The sequence below is a fragment of the Misgurnus anguillicaudatus genome, chromosome 21 (genome assembly GCF_027580225.2).
Source record: "Misgurnus anguillicaudatus chromosome 21, ASM2758022v2, whole genome shotgun sequence".
NCBI lineage: Eukaryota > Metazoa > Chordata > Actinopteri > Cypriniformes > Cobitidae > Misgurnus > Misgurnus anguillicaudatus.
Genome location: NC_073357.2, coordinates 50,090,353 through 50,114,764, shown reverse-complemented (window position 1 = coordinate 50,114,764; position 24,412 = coordinate 50,090,353). Strand labels below are relative to the sequence as shown.

General features: G+C 37.4%; 4 protein-coding genes across 7 annotated transcripts; 1 reads left to right on the top strand and 3 right to left on the bottom strand.

Annotated features, from left to right (window-relative positions):
* Window positions 1–106: 106 nt before the first annotated feature.
* Window positions 107–6,811, bottom strand: LOC129449515 (uncharacterized). 2 transcript variants are annotated; one of them, XM_055212086.2, is made up of 10 exons: window positions 6,651–6,811; window positions 5,607–5,670; window positions 5,196–5,229; window positions 4,236–4,325; window positions 3,917–4,153; window positions 3,648–3,733; window positions 2,467–2,671; window positions 2,136–2,249; window positions 1,045–1,120; window positions 107–624 (listed from the first exon to the last, which is right to left on the bottom strand). In XM_055212086.2, the coding sequence occupies exons 1-9, from the start codon at window positions 6,715–6,717 to the stop codon at window positions 1,085–1,087; spliced, it is 933 nt and encodes a 310-aa protein (XP_055068061.2). In that variant the 5' UTR covers window positions 6,718–6,811; the 3' UTR covers window positions 107–624; window positions 1,045–1,084. The 2 variants fall into 2 exon arrangements, with proteins under 2 accessions (XP_055068061.2, XP_055068060.2); XM_055212085.2 differs by having other exon boundaries at window positions 107–1,120.
* Window positions 6,812–7,887: 1,076 nt separating this feature from the next.
* LOC129449557 (eukaryotic translation initiation factor 5A-1) lies at window positions 7,888–16,302 on the top strand. Of its 2 annotated transcripts, none has more exons than XM_055212088.2 (6): window positions 7,888–8,239; window positions 9,577–9,751; window positions 10,458–10,562; window positions 10,645–10,776; window positions 11,565–11,637; window positions 13,824–16,302. In XM_055212088.2, exons 2-5 carry the CDS (start codon window positions 9,584–9,586, stop codon window positions 11,625–11,627), a joined length of 468 nt encoding a protein of 155 aa, XP_055068063.1. In that variant the 5' UTR covers window positions 7,888–8,239; window positions 9,577–9,583; the 3' UTR covers window positions 11,628–11,637; window positions 13,824–16,302. The 2 variants fall into 2 exon arrangements, with proteins under 2 accessions (XP_055068063.1, XP_055068064.1); XM_055212089.2 differs by lacking the exon at window positions 7,888–8,239 and adding an exon at window positions 8,560–8,882.
* LOC129449489 (G protein pathway suppressor 2) lies at window positions 15,234–20,596 on the bottom strand. Of its 2 annotated transcripts, none has more exons than XM_073859332.1 (10): window positions 20,423–20,596; window positions 20,197–20,314; window positions 19,814–20,036; window positions 18,418–18,497; window positions 18,220–18,299; window positions 17,862–18,033; window positions 17,579–17,662; window positions 17,369–17,445; window positions 17,186–17,281; window positions 15,234–15,601 (listed from the first exon to the last, which is right to left on the bottom strand). In XM_073859332.1, exons 2-10 carry the CDS (start codon window positions 20,288–20,290, stop codon window positions 15,509–15,511), a joined length of 999 nt encoding a protein of 332 aa, XP_073715433.1. In that variant the 5' UTR covers window positions 20,291–20,314; window positions 20,423–20,596; the 3' UTR covers window positions 15,234–15,508. The 2 variants fall into 2 exon arrangements, with proteins under 2 accessions (XP_073715433.1, XP_073715432.1); XM_073859331.1 differs by having other exon boundaries at window positions 20,433–20,594.
* Window positions 20,597–21,199: 603 nt separating this feature from the next.
* On the bottom strand, window positions 21,200–22,685 carry LOC129449583 (histone H2A.Z). Its single transcript, XM_055212090.2, has 5 exons — window positions 22,536–22,685; window positions 22,175–22,252; window positions 21,844–21,957; window positions 21,630–21,759; window positions 21,200–21,534 (listed from the first exon to the last, which is right to left on the bottom strand). Exons 1-5 carry the CDS (start codon window positions 22,536–22,538, stop codon window positions 21,473–21,475), a joined length of 387 nt encoding a protein of 128 aa, XP_055068065.1. The 5' UTR covers window positions 22,539–22,685; the 3' UTR covers window positions 21,200–21,472.
* Between the last annotated feature and the right edge of the window lie 1,727 nt (window positions 22,686–24,412).

Below are 24,412 nucleotides of genomic sequence, written 5' to 3'. Positions count from 1 at the left end.
TTTGTGATTTGTTTTGCATAAACTAAATTTACGATTGAGGTGAATATGGATAAAGGAAACTTGCACCAGTCACACACTAAATCAATCCAAAAGATTAAGAGACAAATGGCTTTGCAAATACTTTATTTACTCACTAACATTGCACATAATCCCCACCAAAAAAAAGTAGTACATATAAAAGAAAAAAAAGGGACAAAAGTTTAAACCAGTTTGTTTTCTGATCGGATGTATTTTTCCCCTTGTTATTTAGCTTTAAATGAGAAGAGCCTGTGCAGTATTGGATGGCCTTTCCTCTCATTGATGAACTTAAAGTAGCCAAACTGGTCATGTTTTTCCTACTGCTCAATGCCCATAATACAGAACAAAACTATACAGGGGAAATATTGTAAATCTAAATGGGCCTTTTGAGCAGTTTTCTTATTTTCTTTGAAATTTTATTTTAAATGGCTAAATATGCATCAACCCAACCCTCCGCTTTTGCTCCCTGACAGACGAAGGGTCCAGACCACACGGGGTGGATCAGGTGAGGGGGAGGGACAGGGATGTAGAACTTGTTTGGACAAATGGTTGAATGTTTGACGAGACAGGTGAGGTCCTACCCCCCAAACTAACCCACCCAGGAACCTATGCAGCGACACAGGGAGAAAAAGAGGGGGGAAACGTGAAAGGGAGGGAGAAAGACAGGCAACAGGAGGTAAGAGGTGAGACAAGAACGCAATAGTTATTTTAAAACATTCAAAAGTAGGGTGAATTGGGACACATTCATCATCTCGATAATAAAAAGTGGCCTGAGTTCACCCCGAGAACATAATGAATACAATCTGTTCCGTTAAACGGTAAACAAGCGAATGTCCTTGCCAATTAAAACCAGAATGAAATTGAAAAAATAAAATTAAAGCCTTGTCGAATTCAGTGCCTGCTGCTTAATTTGACTTGGGGGTCAGCAGACAACATCTGATGCGTTTTAGCAGCGGTTGTTGTTTGATGGGCGAAACTCTATACCACTTTCAAAAGACAGCACCAGTTTAGCTCAGGAAGTCCCACCTCTTGCCGGGGTCACATGATTCCTTCCAGGTCACAGAAATCATTCTGTGCTCTTGGCAGCTGTAGCGGCAGGTGCCTACAAGAAGGAACAGTAGTTAGTATACATAAGGCCTAACACTGACAGAGTTGATAATTTTTGCCCGTGTTGGCAGACACCAAGGTAATATTGTAAAAAACAATATAAAGTACCAGTTGGCCAATGTACAGCATGAACTCACAAGGGATGCACAATGCAAAGTGGGATCTTTAAACAAATGAAACTAGAGTTTTTTTAATCAGAACTAATGTTCAGACGTTTTTGCAATTACTTTTCACCAGTTGGTCCCCATGATTTTTCTTCAGATGTTCCATTACATTTTATGACCAGTGTCCAAATATTTTGCATACATTTTTACATTTAAAGGTGACATAGAATGATTGAACGGAGTATTTATCCTTGTTCTGTGATGTGACATGTAGACATTTTTTTTGTTTTGTTTGGGTCTGTAATGCATTAAAAGCTTCCTAAAAACCTCTTTCATATAGCTCTATTAGGATGGGGGATTTTAAACAAGTGGTTTTGCACCTATTTGGCTCCCCCTACTGGCTTAACTTGCAATCTCATTACTGATTGGCTGACTTTGCTGCCACTCAAAAAATGTAGCCAATTATTTTAAAGTGGAGGGGCAGTTAGATGCCTGTGATGTCATAAGCATCAGTTTTTCAGATTGGGCTGTTTTCTGGCTGACATTTCTAAAAGAGGAATTTCTATGAGATGTTTAGCACTTTTTGTATGTTTGTGAATGCGGGTAGACTACCATTATTCAACAAAGACAAGGTAAAAATGGTTTTTCATTCTCTGTCCCCTTTAAAATCTAACAAACATTTTATGTAATGCTTGTCCTATAATACATGCATGATCAAAATTGGTTTAAACATTTAGCAGATTTTTTTTATCCAAAGCGACTTACAAGTTTTAGCAAACAACAATCTGTTAGATTTTGTAATCTTATGCAATTAAAGCCATAAATTAAATGCAAACCGAGTTTTAATACTTTTGGTTCAACACAAGTACAACACCAACATCCCAACAATGGCACTCTTTCATTCACCTCAGTTGTTTTAGGAGATTGTTTTGGAGAAGTTTCAGAAGATGGTTTTACATTAGCAGGCTTGGAGGCCTCAGTCGGGGATGCTTCAGGTGCTTTTTCAGGTTCATCTTCATCCTAAAAATTGAAAAGCCGGTTTTAAATCCAAAAACTGATTGAGAGTGGACACATTAATTGTATTAAAAATGATCAAATGTTTTGAGGGAAGCATTAGACCTTTTTTACCAAATCATCTGCATATCTAATTAAGCAGACAACCAATTAAGATCTCATTTGGCTCTTAAAAGTAACAACTTTGCTTGTCAAAAATAAATTTTCCTGAAAATATACTCACTTTAGAAGCACCGGATTCAGATTTCCTCTGTCTGCGTCGACTGAACTGTCTACGGGGTTTTCGGGGTTGTGCCTCAACCTGCTCCCCAACCTGTTCCCCAACCTGCTCCCCATTGGTCTGTTCCTCTTTAGAGGGTGACTCCTGTTCCTCAGCAGGGGCAGCTGTTGGTTGAGCATCTCCAGGGGCTGGACGAGGACGGAACGGCCTGAACGCCAGGAGAAAGTTTTACATTTACTCCTTGCTGGATTTATTGCAGTTAAAAGGCCGATTTTAAACCCTTTGTTGGGTCAAATATATTTTCTGGGTTAATGTAACCTAACGGCTGGGCTTGACCATTTTCGACCCAATGCTGGGTTGAAAAATAACCCAGCATTTTTAGTGTACACATACATAGTTATTCTAGATATTGTGTTTAGCAATCCAAAGTTTGATTTCATTAATTGTTTTTACTACGATTCAATCTTTGACACGATCTTACGCAGACAATCTTAAAGATATCAAGGTTATGTAGGTTTATAAGGAAAACAGTAAATTACAAAAATAAAAAATGACTGTAGCTGGGTTTTTACATGCAGGGTCACAACTCATATTAACAGTGACTCTGGGGTACCATTTAAATGTCATATAATGCACACTTTTATTGCAGAGCTCCCCTTTGGGAGTGTAAAGCAATCTTTTTTGAAGTATCTCCTGGACTTCCATACCCAAATCTAAAACAAAGAATTTAGACGCATTATATCATAGTGCTGGGCAAAGATTAATTACGATTACTCGCATACAAAATAAAATATTTTTTGCATAATTTGAGTATGTGCTGTCTGCAATTATTATGCATATACAAATACACACACACACACACACACACGTAATTAAGAAATATTTATATATTTTATATATTCTATGATATATAAATTTAAAAAAAATACATACATATACATATACATATACATATACATATACATATACATATATAATTTTAAAATGTTATATTATATTACAGACACACATATTATGCAAAAAAAAAAATTGTATCGCGGTTAATCTTTGCCCAGAACTAATCCTCAAGTATACTTTTAAATTAAAAGCATGAATATTTTGAGGATTTGCGCATACCATTTTCAAAATTCCCTTTCAACTTGACATAAGTGAACATGGGTGTATTAACAACAAAATATATTAACCTTCGAAATCGAGGTCTGAACCTGCGTTGTGGAGGCCTCTGCTGGGCACCTTCTCCCTCTACATTCCTGTCGTCTCCTGCTTCTCCCTAGAGCAGACACATGACAAACTGCAAAAACCTACTGTGTACAGTAATAAAACAAAACAATCTTGACTTTTTTTCCCTAATGTGTGTGACGTATTCAAATTGAACAAATCCTAACCCACAGTCTTTAAATTGCTATTTTTTGTTTGAGTTCAAAAAAAGAACCTCAAATCATAATGACCTTACCTCAGTTTGTGGTGCAGCAGGTCTTCTGCGCGGTCGCTGGCGTCTGGGGCGTGGCTGAGGGTCTTCTTTCTCTTCAGGGCCTTCTCCCTCAGAAGCCCCGGATGTTTTTGATTCTCCCTGATCGTTGCGTGCATTCCGAGGATAAAATCGCCTACGGAACCTGCGTTTATTAGGCGCGTATCGGCTGCCTTTAACAGGTACACCACCAGGACCAGTCACGTTGGCTGCCTCTGAACCCTAAAGCAGATACAAAGTTATAAAAGACAAGTTTGGAAAAGATATTCCTCAACAACACTTCCATTAAATCAGGTGTGCTTACTTTAGACGCCTCGACAACGTCAAACTCCACCACCTCACCGTCCCCCACACTTCTGAGAAACTTTCTTGGGTTATTCTTTTTTATTGCAGTCTTCATTGAGAAATACATAACATGTCGTTGCTAGCATGTGAAAGTAGAATGTAATGTTGTTGTTCGGTAGGCGTTATACAGGGATCCCAAAATTCCCTGACTTTTACAGACTAAAAAGCTGAATTTTCATGAGTAATGTACAGAATGCCATGAGCCTGGATAATGCAGTGTACACCGTGAGTTTATAAAAATGTAGCTTAAAACCATTAAAAGGCATAAACAGTGCCAATAAACAGCTGCTTAAAGGGACACAACTTTTTTTGAAAATATGCTCATTTTCCAGCTCCCTAGAGTTAAACATTTGATTTTTACCATTTTGGAAACCATTCGAAACTCTTTGGTTATCTTTTTGCGCGATGCCAACGGTCCAATCAGATTCAATGAATCATGCCAAGCCGTGCCAAAAGTGGCAGCACCAGACCCGGAGATCAGCTTAATGGATTCCAAATGGTAAAAATCATGTGTTTAAATCTAGGGGAGCTGGAAAATGAGCATATTTTTTAAAAAAGTGGAGTGTCCCTTTAAATCAAGTTAGTTGGACCCAGAAATGGCATTCCTTGTCTCACAAGTTAACAAGTGGATTACATTTTGACGAATGGAAACTACAATTTAAAGCAACAAACCATGTAATATTCCATGACTTGGACAAAAAAAGTCCCTGACTTCCTATGTCTGTTAAAGACCTTTTAAAATTCCATATTCCAGAAATTCCATGACCCATGGGAACCCTGGTTATAAAAGCACTACTCAAACTGTAGAAATAATGTGTCTTTTTTATAGTTAGATCAAAACAATGACTGTATTGTAAGGCACGACTGAACTGGTTACATATTTCAACTTCATAAATTTGACTCAGAGTAAATGGATTACCTGATGAACAAACACATCTTCTTTGGTATCATTTCTGTGGAAATAAAAGGCAAGATTTCATAAATCAATACTTTGAGGCCTTAAAAGTTGTTTACCAAAAAAGGTGCAAATCTTGACATTATAGACGTAATGAGGGGAATTAAATAACCTCCATTTAAAATGCTCCCATAAAATATTTGATTATGATGCATAGTAAAGTTTAAAATTTCAAAGGCCGATTAAGAAAAAAATGAATTTGAAAAAAATTTATGATTTGAAAAACTATAAATGTGTATTACTTTATGGTAATGATATGAGATAATACACTTTTTTCACGCAAGCTCTAATGCTCCTTTATTGAAAAACAAAAAATTTAAAAATAAAAATTAAAAATTTAATGGCGAAGTTATTCATCAGAAAACATAAACATACCTGTTGATGAAGCCATACCCATTGCGCACATTGAACCATTTTACAGTCCCCTGCACCCCTGTTGCTGCAACAGAGTAAAGGCATTTAAGGAAATAAAAAAAGTATCTAGTGAGAAACACACACACACAAAAACAGAACAAACACTATGTATTTAATAGTAAATATTGGTGAAAGCCACTTATTTGTACCATCTAGGCCATGCGTGTGAATTATTAACCATAAACTTTGAAACGGATTACCGCATAAGTAAAGCTGGAGACCGCTTGTTATATAATATATATTTAAAAATGGATACGAAAATTGTTAAAGTTTTAAAATACTTTTGGTTGCAATCGAAACGCTCTTAAAATGATGATTGTTGGAAGCGTACGGCCAAATAATTGCAAACGGATGATAATGTAAAGCTTTTACCTAACGATATGCAGCACACCTGCAGCGAAATCCCTCCCACCTAAAGCACATGGTGACAGAGCCCACGAATATGCGTCATGTTAAACGCACTCTCACTGTTTAAAACACTTGTGTGCTTCAAATATGAACACCTTTAGATCCCATCAGACCTGCTAACTTATGTCTTTACGTAGTAGTCACAGAAACATCACACGGAGGATTAGACAAACGTAGTATAAAAACGAATGCCAAGTTATCTGAGGGATAAATGGGAAAATAAGTCGGCCAGTTTCAAAACACTTTCAATATGATTTCAATAGAGGATCAATTGTAACAATGTTTATTCACAGCCGCAAACACGTGGTAGTTGAAACTGAATTAAGTTTCTTTTTACTGCGCTTCAGAAATGAAACCATGATCTGAAAACGATACTGTTACATAAAAACACGTCAGAGAAAGACGCTCTTGAGAATAAAAAAGTAAAACGCAGTCATACAGAAAATCATGTGTTAGTAGCCTTTCTTAGCTTTTCGTAGTATTTCTGTGTCGACTATCTTGTCAGTCACAGCTCGTTGGATATACACAAAGTTTGGATGAGCAAGTCTCATAAATTAAATGTCTTAAATTGGTCGATTAAAGTCAATAAACCCCTACCGATAATTTTTCTCTCAGGTTGAGGTTGCTCAGTCGGTGCTGCGCTCTGCGCCTCTGTGTCGCTCATTTTCTCTGTCGTGATTTTACCCCCTCCCTCCGACTCAACAACCTTTTACTCAAGCGGCCACCTCAAACTTTTTATCCCGACTCCCTGTCAGGAAGAATCGACTGAGCCTCGATTTAATTGGTGTTCGAGCGACCAATCGGTGAGCCCCATCTTCATACTCGCGTGATCAATTGAAAGCCAGTGACATGTCTCGCGCGAAAACCAATCCCTATAATATTCAGAACGATTTTTGAGAGATAAGATATGGTTTGCTTTATCTCTACTGTTCAGCATAATAATTTTAAAGTACTGCCTTAAATGTGTGTCATATCATTTATTTATTTTATTATATAGCACACATAGCCTAATTGCTGACAAGTGTACACACTTATTTATACATGATTATATTAATTTCATATTTATAGGTGCTTCTTTTGAAACAGGGATATAGTCTACTGCGTAATTCTCTTGTATAAGCGTATTTTATATATATATTCTTCTTTGTAGAGGTTTTGAGTCACTATAACCAAAAGGTTTATATTTTTTATCATTTGAGTGTGTTTTTAATAGTTTATTATCATTGTGCGTAGTTGTTGCTCATTTTATCACATTGCCTCGCACAAGCCCCTGTACACATAGGTCACCAGATTCAAGTTTCAATCGACTATATTTATCCAAACGACTACACAACTTGCCAAGACTGTGGGCAAGTCGTGCATTTGATTATGTTATTCACAGTCTGATAATTTTATTGAATATTTTATTAATTTGATCGTTATTTAATATGGACATCTGGATGTAAAAACAATGCGTTCAAACATAGGCAATGGCTATGTAATATTTTCTGTTCTTATAAAACAGCTTCTTTCTAAACCCTTGTACATATGTTGTCTATGCTGTGTCGGTAGTTAAATGTGTGTACCATTATAAACCTACTATTTACCATTGTGAGCCAATAAATAAGAGCTATTTGCAGAATAAACGAAAAAACAACCCAGACACAATTTAATTATCCAGTAAATAATAGACGTGCAAATACAAAATACATCGTTTCCAGCTTCATTCCTGTGTTGTGATATTACAAAAAAAAACGTGCGCTCACTCAATCTCAAAGCCAGACAAGAGAGACTGAACTCACGCTCCAGGACAGACTGCGCCCCCACCCGCCATAGAATTTAAAGAGCGAGGGTGAACGCGCATGCGCAGTGAAGAGGAAACTGCCGAGGTTCGTTTCATGGTATGTGTGGTTGATTTTGTACGAATCAGAGAGAGGGAGAGCAAGAAGAGTGTTTAGGATTCATTCGTTGGGACAACCCTTATCACCAACCTGTCACTGAAACTGAAATCGGAAAGAGAAGAACGCCTGTAATGACAGCCGTGTCAAGATAGCTGAATGATTGAATAAGCACAACAGAGGCATCGATAGCTGATAACAACTAAACAGCAAACAGATCTGAGAGAAAAGAGGAAAAATATCCAGTCGGACTATCTAGCTGTTGGGCTGTCCCTGAAAGCGTGTAGTGTGGGAAAGACTGTAAACTAGGTAAGTATCTGATTAAACCATTCAAATAACGGGCGTGATGCTGCGTACCAACAGTCATCTCTCTCTCTGATCATCTATTTATACGTTTTTATTACTGACCCAAAAACAACGACGGGTATACGCAAAACAGTCAAACAAAGATAAGCGCATCTCATTAAATCTTGAATGATGTGCAAAGCTTTCATTGCGCCTATAATTCACAATGACGACAACATATTTTCCTTGGGCGTTGGGTGCGTACGCGGAATTTGATGAGCAAAATCTGCGCTCGTTTCAAAGTTAAATTGTGCTACGAAGACAATGATACAAAAAACTTAATCATAACTCAAGACGCCTTAGTCCACGCTCGTTCTGTTAGTTAACATCACAGAAAACCTCGCGTGTTAGCCGCAAAACATTTCTTGCGGCGTTAAACTTGCGCTGTGTATCTTGTCTACGCGCTGTCATGTGCGGTTTAACCGGCTACAGTGCTGCACCTGCGTGGCCGTAATAAGCGCGCGGCTCGGCGGGCCTTTCATTTGCGCTCAGTGCGCAGCGGCGGATCCAACAGGCCGCGCACAGACATCAGCCAGCTCACTGCAGACACGCGTGTTCTCGTGAAAGCGGCTCAAAACCGTACTGTACTTCTTATACAGTTAAAGAGGTTTGTATGTAAAATGTGTCTGGTTGTGATAGTTGCTTGTGCAGTTGTGTAATTGCCTGAAGAACGTCATTATTTATATTGTTGTTACATTTTAGAGTTAAATAAGAAGTTATTTGATTGGTATAGTGAATGCAAATATTCGTGGACATTGTGCATATCTAGCGAAATGAATAGACCTTTCGGCCCTTGCATGTGAATACTTTGAATACGATCAGCATATTTATGTAGTTACGCAAATGTTGTATGTAGAGTCTTAAGCATATCAAAACATTTACGATTATTATTTAGTGTTAATTAACCATTTACAACAGTTGGGCAAGTTAACAGGTGCCACGTTCTTGTTGCCTAATATAGCTTGCTGCCTTCTGCAAACCCAAGTTAGCCACGAGACAACAATAAATAAATGCAGGTCTGCAATAATAAAATAGGAATTTAATATATTAAAAAAACAATTCTAGACCTGAAATGCACTAGATAAATATAAAAATGCGTAATGTACTTTCAGACTGGTGCAAGCGACTTACACCGTGTTTGATTTAAGACCTAGTTCAAGAATAAGTGTTGTATGACAGGTCTTGCTGTTTACCCAACCATCTTTCATTAGCACCTTCCTAAAATATGATGAATCACCATTCCTTGTAATGCTTATGCAGACTAATATTAACCTCTGTACTCATGGCAAATCAATCTTTAGGAAAGACATGGCAGACTCTGACTTGGACTTCACAACAGGCGATGCTGGTGCCTCCGCTACCTACCCCATGCAATGTTCTGCCCTGCGCAAGAATGGTTTCGTGGTGCTTAAAGGTCGACCATGCAAGATTGTGGAGATGTCCACATCCAAGACTGGCAAACATGGACACGCAAAGGTGAGTCATGTTTGAAGCATGACAGAAAGCTAAGCTTTGCAGGTTGGGGATGCAATGGAGTAAATAATTTACATTGGGAGGACCTCATTTACGTTAAAACGTCATCACATATGTCCACCAGAAATTGGTAGATAAGTATGTTTGTTTTGCATTAGAAAGGCCTTCCAATTGTCCCTTTAAAGGTGTCATAGTGTGAAAATCTGACTTTTTCCATGTTTAAGTGCTATAATTGGCTAGAAAACGTGAAAATGAAAAACCCAGTAGCTTTGTCATTTTCTGCAAGCATGTAAATAATTAGGTCGTTCAGATTTCACCCCTTTTTATTTGACGTAGGTAGCAAGTCTTATTACAATAATACCGCCCCTTAATCTGCACTATCCAACCATGGCACTGCCATTTAGTAGAGAGAAAAAATAATAATTGACAGCACAATTGAATTACAATTTTAACAAGCCACCATCATGGTGATCAGTGTTTGGACACACCCAAAAACGGCACATTTTTGCACCCACCTATATTTTAACATGCTATATAAATTATCTGTGTGGTATTTTGAGCTAAAACCTTAAATACACAGTCTGCGGACACTTATTTTACATCTTAAAAAAATGTAATTTTAAATAAATGTATATGAATGAGGTACAGGTCAGTACGAGGCATGATGCGGATGTAGTGAACAGAATGCCGTACTTTGTTTTTGTCAAAGGTTCACATGGTGGGCATTGACATTTTCTCTGGCAAAAAGTATGAGGATATATGTCCCTCAACCCACAATATGGATGTCCCTAACATCAAAAGAATGGACTACCAGGTATGTGGTTGGTATTATAAGAAGTATTTCAAACAACCAAAATCTACCAGTAAATGTTTCACCAACATCTGCCACGTTTCAGCTTATTGGGATACAGGATGGCTACCTGTCCCTGCTCCAGGACAGTGGCGAGGTCAGAGAAGACCTGAAAATGCCAGAGGGAGACCTGGGCAAAGAGATAGAAAGCAAGTTCGATGCTGGTGAAGAAATCCTGGTAAGTGCAGATAGATTAAATATCTGAATATAATCTTCATATTTGTATCTACAATAAACAGGGTTCCCATGGGTCCTTGAAAGTTTTTGAATCTGGGGGGAAAATTCAAGGCCCTGGGACGTTTTTGAATATATACATACATAGATACAGGTCATTGAAATCTATTTTATGCAAGAAGTTTTCTGAAAAAAAAAGTCCATATTATTTCCTGTGTAGTGTAGGATAATATCATAAAAATTCTAGACTTTTTAAGCACACGTGCTAAACTGTTCGCTTTAAATGCTTATATCTTCTGTATGCGAATGTTGATTAATACCAAAATGCTTTTGTGCACAGTTGTGTTTGACACATGAAAACATCTCGGGTTACGTATGTAACTGTTGTTCCCTGAGAAGGGAACGAGACGCTGCGTCTCCCTTGCCATACTTCCTGCATCCCTGTAACGCCGTCTATGGCAATTTTTCAGATAGCGATATACTTCCTGGCTCCCGCGTCACCCTGTCTTTGTCGTTAAGCCTCACCATTGGTTGAATTTGAATATACATTCAGACGCACTTCAGGCATCCCCAAAGTGTCACCGCAGTGACGCAGCGAGAGTTCCCTCGAAAGGGAACTGTAACAATGTATCTTAAAAGGTAACACGATGCAACCTTGCTCTCACTTGAAATGTGTCCCCACATTTATTCCTTGAATTTGAGGGTATTGGACCTGGAAAGTCCTTGAATTTGAAGTTAACTAAGGTGTGGGAACCCTGAATAAAACTTTTTCTCTGTGTTTGTGCTGTGCAGATCACGGTCCTGTCTGCTATGAATGAGGAAGCTGCAGTAGCCATCAAAGCCATGGCTAAATAAAACACAGCAGGTATATGGAGCACTCACTGCTGCGCGTGCATGCTCACCTGCAAACTAGGTCCGGAGCGACTGTGCCTCACCAGTGTGCTTACAGCAAAACACTAATTTAAAAGTTTACCTTAAGTATTTCTGTTAACCCTGCATGAATAGGATTACATGCCTCAGACATATTGGCTGCAAAAACACCCTAAAAAAATCTAAGGATGGAAATTTAATAGGGTATATGTCGAACGTCACGTGACCAAACCGGAAAACTGGGTTGATCGCTTCCGGTTGCCAGTATATGCTATTATAAAAATAATATGTATTTTGTGTTATGCTCTTTTTTTTATTCTAATATCTGAATGTATATAAAAAGAAAATGCCTTTGTCAAAAGCTATAAAATATAAAAAATCTTTTACTCAGCACCATGTCAGCGTAAAGCATACAGAACCGGAAGCGATCTACTATGTTTAACAGGAATGCGGAAGTAAGTTGCGCATATACCCTATTGGAGGGTGTCTACAAATGACTGACAGGAGGATGCAGGCCGTGTCATAGACTGTGGATACAAATATTTATCCTGGATTGGTTAGGTTTATAACTGGACTGAGAGGTTTTTATTTATTTCTTTTATCCAAAATGAAATGTAAACAGTGTTTAGAAATCACCCCATGGTGTTCTATAATGTATATAAAAGTTTTTTGTTACGAAGTAAGCACTTAACACTTTGCTGTTTGCATACTGGCAAATGCACTTTTGACTAACACCAAGATGTAGTACTCCTGCAGCTTTCAGTGTGTCAATTTGAATCTTGTATGTAAAGCAACGACTGATATGTACATAGAATGTTCAACTTTGTATTTTACACTACCAGCTTAGTTACTGTCTTATGTATAACTAAACATGCTGTATTGTAAGATATTGTTAAATAAACAATAACCATCACTACTTAAAGAGACACTCCACTTGAAAAAAGGCTCATTTTCCAGCTCCCCTAGAGTTTAAACATTTGATTTTTGCAGTTTTGGAGTCCATTCGGCTGGTCTCCGGGTCTGGCGGTGCCACTTTTGGCATGGCTTGGCATGGTTCATTGAATCTGATTGGACCATTGGCATCGCGCTAAAAAATAACCAATATCAATATTTTTCCTATTTAAACCTTGACACTTCTGTAGTTACATTGTGTACTAAGACCGGCGGAAAATTAAAAGTTGCGATTTTATGGCTAGGAACTATACTCTCAATCTGGCATAATGATCAAGGACTTTGCTGCTGTTACATAGCCGCAGAAGGCGCAATGATATATTGCGCAGGGCCTGAAAATAGTCCCCTACTATTAAAAGTAACCAAGGGGACTATTTTCAGGTGCTGCATAATATCATTGCTCTTTGGTTGTTTTTTGGCGCGGTGCTGGTGGTCTGGTCGGATTCAATGGATAATGCTAAGCTATGCTGGGGGTGATACCGCCGGGCCCGGAGATCAGCTGAATGGATTCCAAGATGGTAACAATCAAATGTTTAACTGGGGAGCTGGAAAATGACCATATTAAAAAAAAAGTGGAGTGTCCCTTTAAACAGTCATATACAACAGTTTTAATGCAGTTAAAGGCGGGGTGCATGATTTTTGAAAAACACTTTGGAAAAGGGAGTCAGGCTGACATACTTGTTGCCAATCAGCAGTAAGGGGCATATCTACTAACAGACATTGTTGCCTGGGTTGCGTATGTGTGGGGCGTATTTATCAAAAGAAGGTCCAGATTCTATTTGGGTAGGGGCGTGATTGTTTAGGTGATTTCAAATATCAACATTGCCTTTCATAAATCATGCACCCTGCATTTAATATTACCTATAATGTATCTGTTGTTCATTTAAGTTATGGAGATGTCATTGTGCATATTGTTACTTTTCAAGGCTGCAAAATGAAAGATTTTTAAGTATTTAAGAGTTTCTTTTTTGTATTAGATATCACATTCAGTTTTCGGTTGTTACATTTTGTAGGCATTTTTTCGAAAATGTAGGCATTAAATGTTTTTAACAATAATCGTAAATCTTTTCAACAGCTCACTTGTATATGCCCCAATTTATGTGCATCAACGTTATCCCTCTCTACTGTGTTTCTTCATCTTTTTCTATGTCCACTCACTCATCATTGTGCTTAATCATTCTTTCTGTCCCTCTCACTCACTCCTACGTCTACTTCTCTTCCTTCTCTCAGGGGTTGACAAGATGCACTGGACCTGGATAAGAGAGAATCAGACCTCAGCAAATGCTATCCTCCTTTTTGTTTTTTCATTCTTTCTCTACTTCTCTTTCTGCATTTAAACCCCATATGTGGGTAAAAACTAGAAAATAATTGGAACAAAAAATTCTGGGAAAATCAGAAAAAAATCAACAGAAAGTTGAATGTATTAAAAGAGACAGAGATGGAAAGTGAGCTTAAACGCTGTAGTGATGGACAATTGGGGTGGGAAACATTTTGGGTCTTCACTGGTATATGGCATGGCACTGGTATGTGATTGGCCAAACTTATGCATTTTCGTTCAATTCAAAACAATAAATAGGACATATAGACCCCCCCATCATAATTCACAATAGATGTAAGAGGTCTTTTATGCAAAGGAAAAACACATTTTCCTGTGAAGTACAGATATAAAGGCCATGACATGAGTAATAGAAAGCAGTTTTGTCTCTCTTCGCTACAGGACCAAGTGATTGTACCTTCCCTTTCATCTTCCAGTACCTTAATGTAAGCATCCCTTAGGAAGGGACGACAATATCACACAAGCAGGTGTGCATGTATGGATACAGGAAGACTGACCCCAAAATAAAGAGAGGGGGGGGATCACCATTGTATCAAAATTTCACAAGGATTTGCTTTCTTTCTATGTGAAAGATGCAAGGTGTCGTAAGCCTTAGATCTCTTGCTAAATCACACACCACACATTTCTGCCTGTAATGTCCTGGCCTGAAGTGGCCTATGGTGGCTTGCTTTACGACAGATTACCACAAACTCCTGTCTTCAAGTATAGGGGCTGGATGAAAATTTGAAAGAATGGTAATCACCCCCTTTAAAACTGGTTGCGTCCTAATCGGGTCATGATTACAGATATTACTGTCCTACACATTACTCTACTGTCAAGTGAAGTGTGAGTAATGTTGTTTTTGTTCGTTCAGAGACTGTGATTAAGAAATAAAAATATAAAGTCATTTGTATTCTAGCAAGGCAACCCAACTCGATATTAAAGAGAGCACATATAAATCACGACTTTGTTTCAGTTTGTGATGGGTTTTGGGCTCTTTGTACTCATTGTTTATAGTCAAATATTACCTATAATGGCATGGTTGCTGGCAAACTCAAAAAAGAAAAGAAAATTGCATTTAAAGACAAAACAACTGAAAAAGTTTGACAAAGTTATCTTAATTGTATAGCCGGGATAAAGCCATGTAATGCAAGACATATCTCTGTTACTCATCTACTTAACTGTATTACTAACAAACACAAAGTTTATTGTGAAATTTTTCTTCTGAATTTTTTATAAGAGCTTGTACTTAACTTCCAACCCAAGAAAATCTTCTGACATAAAGCGACTCTCTGCATCATAATCACAAAGCCAACAACAGCAAATTGTGTACAACCTTTTATGTAGTTGCTCAAAATACACTTTTAAAACAGTTTCAGATACACATTATCAAGAGGCATTCCCACCCACAAAGGAAATTAATGTCTGCCATAGATCGAGAACCTTTATAGTCCATAATTATTTATGAACCACAGGTTTTGTTGCATGGGACATTAATTACTCAATGTAAAAAGACTATTCAAATTGACTGGCTTTCTTCTAAAGTCTCAGAAAAGAGCTTTGTGTAACATGCCACCTTGTTATGATCAGATTTTAGTTGTTAATGTGGTTTTCCATGATGATAGAATCTCTGTCCAGGCTGAGGAAGAAATGCGTGCCGTGATGCCGGCTGAGGAGAACTCTGAAATGGAGCCTAAGACAGAATAAAGAAGAAAAAACTCTGTGTAAACTATTGTATAATATTAAAAACATATGAAATTAGCTGAAAGGGATAGTTCACCCCAAAATGTAAATTTTATCGTAATTTAGTCAACCTCTTAATCAACCTTTATTCTGTTGAACACAAAAGAAAACGGTAACCACGCAGTTGACGGCACCCACTGACTTCCAAATACTATGGAGGTCAGTCGTTGCCATCCCTGTGTGGTTACCATCATGTATCAAAATATCATCTTTGGTGTTCAACAGAATAAAGAAACTTATACAGGTTTAGAGCAACATGAGGGTGAGTAAATGATAATAAAATTTACATTTTGGTCTGAACTATTCCTTTATCTGTGATAAAACGTTTCAATATTGCTAAATATTGTTTTAATACTAAAGGATCAAATGATGTTTAATTGTAGAAATTATGGTTTGTGGTAATGCAGAATGTAAAGTAGACATGAGCACTGAAAATAACAGCAAGAGTGTTCTGTAGCTCAACTAATACGAGCAACACAGGTCACGGGTTCGATTTATGGTGAATGCATGAATTGCTGAAACAAATATATACCCTGAATGCACTTGGATATAAGTATCTGCCAAATGTATAAATGCAATGTAAATTTAAAAATGAAGCAAAGTAATAATACAACTTGAGATGGATTAAAGGAAATGAAATAATGACAACATAAGAGGGTGTGCTGTCTTTTTTTACACTATATAATGTCTATTGTAATGCAAATCACAATATGCAGCATGTTCGCTTGCAAACTTCCAAGGAGAAACTTCATAAAACACGGCAAATCAAAATTGGTCATATTGAAGAACTTAAACCTAATGACTATTTAAAGGAAAACACCACAGTTTTTCAATATTTTACTATGTTCTTACCTCAACTTAGATGAATTGCTACATACCTATCTTTTTTTAATGCATGCACTTATTCTTGTACAGCGTGTTGTTAATGTGTTAGCATTTAGCCTAGCCCCATTCATTCCTTAGGATCCAAACAGAAGCCGTCAAACACTTCCATGTTTTCCCTATTTAAAGACTGTTACATGAGTAGTTACACGAGTAAGTATGGTGGCACAAAGTAAAACGTGGGAATTTTTTTCAAATCTGAAATATATTGTATGGCAGAAGAGCACTTAGTTTGCAGCACTTTGACCTCGGCGCGCAGTAACATCATTACTCCTGACTACTCCCCCTCTCGATCAAACTTCAATATTCAAATATTCAAAGTCAATATTACTGCGCCACAGCTTGAAAAAAAAACGCCACGTTTTTTTTTTTTTTTGGTGCCACCATGCTTACTCGTGTAACTACTCATGTAACAGTCTTTAAATAGAGAATACATGATAGTGTTTGGTGGCTTCTAAATTCATCATCTTTGGATCCTAAGGAATGAATGGGGCTAAGCTAAATGCTAACACAGTCACGACGCGCTGTACTAAGATTACGCGCACGCATTGAAAAAGATAGGCATGTATTAATGTGTCTAAATTGAGGTAAGAACATAGTAAAATATTGAAAACCGGTGGTGTTTTCCTTTATTGCAGGTTGGTAAGCTTACCTTTGCAGTAGAGATCTGCACAGCCATTGATGGGGTAGACAGCAAACCAGCTGCACTCACATGTAAAGCCTGTGGATGCATGGGTCGAAGAGCAGCCTAAAAATGGCACAAAAACACCATTACACAACCACACATGGCACATTTTAAGTAAAATACATATGAACACGCCTTGTGAGTACTTACCGAGTCAGTAAAGCCAGACTGCTGATTGGCATGTTCGAGCTGTTTCTGAAGGGGGATACTCGCACTGGGGATAAATCCTGTTAAGATCAAATGAGTAATGAAAGACCCAGGAAAAATAACATTTATCGGCCTGGCATCTTTTTCAAAGACGAACAACAAAACAAATAAGAGCAGTGACAAAAATAGTGCATTCATTAGAGGACAACTCACCTTGCTGGGAGGAGAAATGGCTGAAGACAGCATGGCCAGGAGGTTGATGGGTCAGGAATGGCATGCTCTGGAATGGTGATGCCCCTACATGAAACAAAACAGGAGAACTTGAAATATTCATGTGTCCTCAAAAGTCAACTCACAGTGTCATGATTTAAGACTAATTATTATGGTAAATCCCTATCTGAAATCTAAAGCAGCAGCAGACACGTTTTCTATCTTGTGAATCAAATTATTTATGACATAAGATTTTGCGGAAATAAAAACATAGTTTTAATGTTACCTCTAATCTGGGTGGCTGCAAAGCTGATGGGCACGGAAGCAGCAGGTCCGTAAGAAGAATGGTGCTGGGCCTGGGTAACTGTGTATGGCTCATGGACCGCAGCGCTTCCTGAGAACTGGCCATGCTCTGAAGAACCAGAAGGAAAACCTGGCTGGCTGGGGAAGTGATGGGTCTACACAAGACAACAATTTAGAAATAAATGTTTTTTTTTACTTGAACTATAATATTGCGACTGCTAATATAATCATATAACGACCATCAACCAAACCACTACTATAAAATTAAATGCATAATGTGTTTCACATGTACTCTTTATTTAAACAAGATTGTTTTGGAGCATAACTAAACTTTTACTTACAGGCATCAGAGGTGTCTGGAATAACTGTTTACTGCGCTCTCCTAAAAGAGCACTAGCTCTATTGTGACTCACTGGACTGCCTTTAACACACACAAACACCAACATTTCAATACTACAAAAACAGTAAGCGCACTCGAAATGTCAATCATTACAAGAAAAAATTGTCACAACAAACAACAGTTTTAGACACTTTCACACCTTGTAGGCTGAGTAGATGCTGTCCTGAATGTAGAGGTAAGCTGGACTGGTAACTTGCCGAGGGCATTGTTGTAATATCACTATAAATGAACAGTTAGGAGTGTAATAGATAGCATGGTTACTTTCCATACGCATTAGGTTTTTGATTAATGGGGAACAAATACAATTAGTAACAAATGACATACACCTTGGTATAATACTAGATAATAAACTAAGGTGGGATGCATGGACTGATTATTAAGCTCCAGCAGAAAATGTACTTCTTAAAGAAATGAGCCTGCTGTCTTTTAATGTCCATAGCATTTAGCAATGCTCTTATCGTTTTACAAGGGGCATTTATTGAAAGCATTATAACATTGTGTGTGATCTGTTGGTATGGTAAATGCTTTCCAAGGTTTAGAGGAAGTCATTGGAGAAGGCTATAACAATAGCAAGTAAATTGTTAGGAATAAAGTTACAGAGCATAAAGAGTATATACAAAGGAAAAGTGCTGAATAAGGCTAACTTCATTGTGAATGATAAGATGCATCATAAGAGGCACAATATCGATGATATTGCGTTCCCAGATGTTCGGAATAACGGTTATGTATTTCCCAAGCAATTACGTTTTTTTAATTATTCTTCTTCTAGTGCAGCGTTTCTCAAAGTGTGGGGCGAGTCCCACTGGTGGGGAATAGGAACATTACAGGTGGGGCATTTATTGACCATACACTCAAAACGACACATATAAATATAAGCCTAACTTAAAACAACATCAGACTGCGAAGAAAATGTCACGCGGAACCATAGCTTCAAGAATGAATTAACGTTGGAATGTTAATTAAAGCGGAAAACTTTAATGTGGAGAGGCGGTATAGGATGTAGCGGGTATACAAATTAACAATGGATATGTTTGTGACACAGAATGAAAAAAAAAACGAGATTCAGCAACAACAACAAAAAAACCAAGACAGAAAGTGGACCTAATCAACCAAAAATCCAGCCGAAAAGAAAGTATGATAACTTTTGTCAGAGATTGTTATTTACTTTGAACAAAGTCTTATTTTATGCAAAGTGATACTACATTTGCATGTTTATTTTCTCTATTGAAAATGTTTAATGCTACTATGTGATTAAATACATTTCAACAGTTAACTTAAAGCCTAGATGATAGGGTGATTGGGGACAGGTGGGGCTCGGAACCGTTCCCTACCTCCAAAGTGCGGGATGGCAGAAAAAGAGAAACACTGCTCTAGTGATGGAAAGTTAATCTGGTTATTTTAATTATATTCACTTGTATTAAATTGTTTTTATATTTATTGATATATGCCTATGTGAATTGTCAAATGTCTGTTTGCTGCAAACATACTTTCCCTATGGGGACACATAAATACTACTAATTGCAAATTTTACTTACCTTTGCTCCTTTCGTCGTCGCTTTTCCTCCTCATGAAGGACCTTTTTGAGCTGTAAGAAGAGTTGATGTTTCTCCTCTTGCAAAATTTGCAATTTTTCCCCCATTTTTTGAACCTGTTCTTTGGTCTCTTCCAGTGACATTCGTTCCTCCATTTCTTTAGTTCGTTTTCTTTCCTCCTCTTCTTTCAATTTCTGTTCCATCATCTTATCCACTTCTTCCTCTTCTACAGTACGACAAAATTAACATGCTATGTTATGCTCACTCTGTTAATACTAAATGTAACCTTTCACTGTGTTGGTTACTGATAGCAGTCAAGTGTTAACACATGTATACAGTACTAAACCCAAGTTTACTTTTGCTCTAGAGAATGAACACAGTCATACCTTGTCTTTTCCTCTCTCTCTCTTTCATAATGTGCTTATGGAGGGCTCTGGCCATCGCATTTGATAGCTTTGGTCTTTCCAGTAAAGCAGGCATTGTAGCGGACAGTGGAGGAGCCAGCTTACGGACACACACACATAATTATATTAGTACTACGTTTGGTTTATTTTATGTAAACACACCAGCGAAACTTTAAAATAAAATGCAACATTTTACTCATATACATACATAAGCTTACTTTCGGTTTGCTGAAGCTTTTCTTTAGTGTCCCCTCTGTTCAGAAGTCTCTTTTATTGATGAAACAAACTCAATGTTGTTTACGAGCGCTACGCGCAAAGCTAAACTGTTTTTAAGATTCCCTTCCGGTGTAAAGGGTAAGTGGAGACAGTCTCTTCCGGTTCAGCAGCCGCGTCGCGTAGACTTTAAAATGAAACGTGCCGTACATCCTTTTCTCCTCACGTTATCAAATCATAAACAGCAAACATTAAAGAAACAACGTTACGACCATACGTTGAATTGAACGTTGCATTGTTTTTCTTTAACGTATAAAGTTAACTCTTATCAGTGTGGATAAAAACATCGCCATCTAGCGTTTACACTTTTTGCGTGCAAATGCTGTGGCTTAATAAATTATGTATTGCATCTTATTTGCTTGGTCACCATTTAATGGAAGTTTTTTAGAAACACAAACCTTAACAGAAACTTATATCAGTTTATTCACTACTGTAAATTTAGCCTACATTTTAAGCGTCAATATACAACAGTTGAGAAATAGCTACAGAATTGGGTCAGACCACCCCTGGTTCATATCAAATATTCACAAGGACATTTTGGACAAGACTTTGCATATCCGTGTTAATTTTTAATTTAAGTATTTGTGCGTGCTGCATTGTTACATGACAAATTTGTAAAACTGACATGATAGTACTTCAATAATTAAACCACATACTCAAATTAATATCAGACCAACTTCATGTAGAAAAAAAATGCAGTCAACAGGCAACAGCATGGCAATATGAGCTTTATTGAAATAAAATCTTGAAACTTCACAAGTTCAAAAGTCAAATGCCACATGACAAATTAAAAAGGGTACACAGACTAAGCCAAACATCATAAAATGAGGAAAAAAGCTTCTTTGAAGCCACGTTTGAAAAAAATACCCCAGAAATGAGTAAATGCAGAGACGGACAATATAAAGTCTTAAAATCCTAATCTACAGGGCAAACAAAACATCCAAACACTTTCACGTCCTAAGACATCTATCACACGACGATCTGTTTACACTGTCTTCTGCTGTCCCTTCTTTCCAATAAGTGACTTGTGAATGTGGGGTATAACACCTAAAAAGACAAAAGGATCAAATAAATGTGGGTCAGACAAATACACACAAATTTGAATAACTGAAAGGAGTTGATCAAATTTAAAGAGCACTTACCACCACCAGCAATAGTCGCCTTGATGAGGGAATCCAGCTCTTCATCGCCTCTAATGGCAAGCTGCAAGTGACGTGGGGTGATTCTCTTCACCTTCAGATCTTTTGATGCATTTCCCGCCAACTCAAGTACCTTAATACAATAAACACAAGTCAGTCACTCTACAGGCCGGGTCGTTTGGCTTTCTGATATCGCCTAATTAAAAGCAAAACTCACTTCAGCGGTTAAATACTCCAGGATAGCAGCGCTGTACACTGCAGCAGTGGCACCGACACGTCCATGGCTAGTGGTCCTGGATTTCAGATGTCTGTGAATACGGCCCACTGGAAACTGAAATAAGCACACACCGACTTAACGGATTAACACACGTGTTTACCAAATAAAGTTTAAAATAAAACGAACTGCAAATCCGGCAATCAAGCAACATTTTTAAATAAGTTACAGACATTTAATAAAACACAACAAACGGCTAGAGTATTTAAGTTAGTGATTAATTAAAAAGCCAACATTAGACTCAAGAGTCTTTGTTCATTGTGGCGGTACTGACCTGCAGTCCAGCCCTCTGCGAGCGCGAAACTGCCTTGGCTTTCGCCTTCCCGGAGTCTTTTCCTGCTTTTCCTCCAGCCTAAAAACATAAAACACACCGATAAATTGCATTTTATTTGGAAGACGTATAAACGGTCTAGATAATCCAGCATGGGAATGCCTGTAGTAGATGGATGGAAGTAAATAATTCGTTTGCTTTACGTTTTTCGCGACGCCAGTTAGCAAAGAAGCTAAAGCTAACTAGCCGGACACTATTACGCAACACATACTATTTAAACAATTCCAACACAATTGTAACCTGGTAATAAAATATAACCAAAACGACGTGCAAAGCATGTACAAAGGATGGCTAAATAACTTACCATTTCGCAATTCTAAGTGACGGTTGCTCTAGCAGAAAACACGCAAGACCTCGCCAAATTCAAACTGAGTTACGCGCCTTCAGGGTGCTAAATATAAACCGCCTTTACATCCGGGACTTTACGCTTGTTCACTGACCAATCAGCTATCGCTTTGTGTTGTTTGGCATGTTATTGACCAATTACATTGCAGAATTTGTAACCCTTTGTTTTGCCGGGTATTGTAGTTTTTACTATAATGCGGGCGTTCATTCATTTAGTGAGCAATACAACTTAAATAAAAATCTGTTTTCTATACTTTACGGCTTTATTTCTTTAGCGTTTAGCTCAGAAAAACCTTGAAAACAGACTTAAATATAAATACCAGAATAATGCTATTACTTTAGATTAACTGTTTATTTTAGTCTTCATATTAGTAGCGCATACCAATTAAAGACCATTGCAGTTTAATAAAACAATAAAAAAATACTACTTACACATTCATAAAAAAAGTCTTTTAGGCTATATTACAATTTTATCAAATGAATAATATTCCTACTGTGATCTTGTAGTGTTTATTATAGTGTGCCTACTTAATTTTCAGAATGTGATATTTGTTCACCACATTTTGAAAATAAGTAGGCCTACCTAAATTAAGGCCTAAGACAAGTATAACCAAATTATAGCCCATAGATAAGTCCAACTTAAATAAACTGCCATTTTACTTAAATGTTCAATTAATGTTAAAGTAAAAAAAAATAAAGTCAGTAAGGCCTGTTGCTTTGTAAGTTTGCAGGTTTTACAAACCCCAGTCCCTGTTTACAAGACAATTAAAAGAACTGTAGATGATGGAGATTGAATGAAGGGTGTGAAATGAGGACAACGGCTCTAAACTGGTTCATACAGAGGGTGTGAAATACCTGAGAGGGTCTTAAGCCAAGGTCATTGGCGAACCTTTGTCTTTTAAACATTCTTGTATTTAGGTCCTCCAGAGAAATTTAAATAATCGGCGGGCGTCAGACCTTTGAAAGACTGATGAACAGTTTTGTTTGCAGTTTATCTATTCTATTTTCTATTTTGATGATTTTTGGATGTCTGGTTCAGTTATAATTGCCCCTATCCACAATTGTGAGTTGCTTTTTTAGCTTTGTAAAGTTCTCTTCATTACTTGTTTCTTGATGTCCACAAGGTGGCTGTAAATTGTCATATCATAACATGGATTAGGTGGTGCAGTTATGTTTCTAAAGGACTGAAAAGCACATAGGGTAGGTTCTCTAATATTTAATTAACATGAAAATAGCTTGACCTGTTATAAGACAAGGTTTAAAAATGTTGTGATTTCTGCATAAAGCATTATACAAAATGGAAAGAACATTCTATGAAAATATAACTTTGATATATTTAAAATTGAATGAGTAAGACCATGTCAAAGATTAAAATCAATGAGAAACTAATGAGACTTCAGTCTGAATTTCACAGACAGGGTCACATTTTACTTTTCTATTTATTACCTTTTCTAATTTCTACACAATTTTATTGTAATACTTTTTTGTATTTTTAGTAACTCAATTGTCTTCATTTGTTTAAAAAAATAAAGCTTATGGCACAATAAGTAAATGCACTACTGTAACAGCTCCTCTTACATATGATACTTGCTGCTTCCTCATTATATTTTCTTACCTCATTTTTACCTTCATGCAGAACTGATCTTTAGACAAGAAACACAACAATCACACTCACACACTACTGGTTGTAGCACAGAGAAACTTGAGACCCTGATGCAACATTTTACATGCGTCTGTTTGTAATTCATCATGTCCTTCAGACAGCTCTGACCCATTTCTGCCAAATGACCCAAACAGAAGGACAATTTTTTAAATATATATTTGTTCTACTGGTGT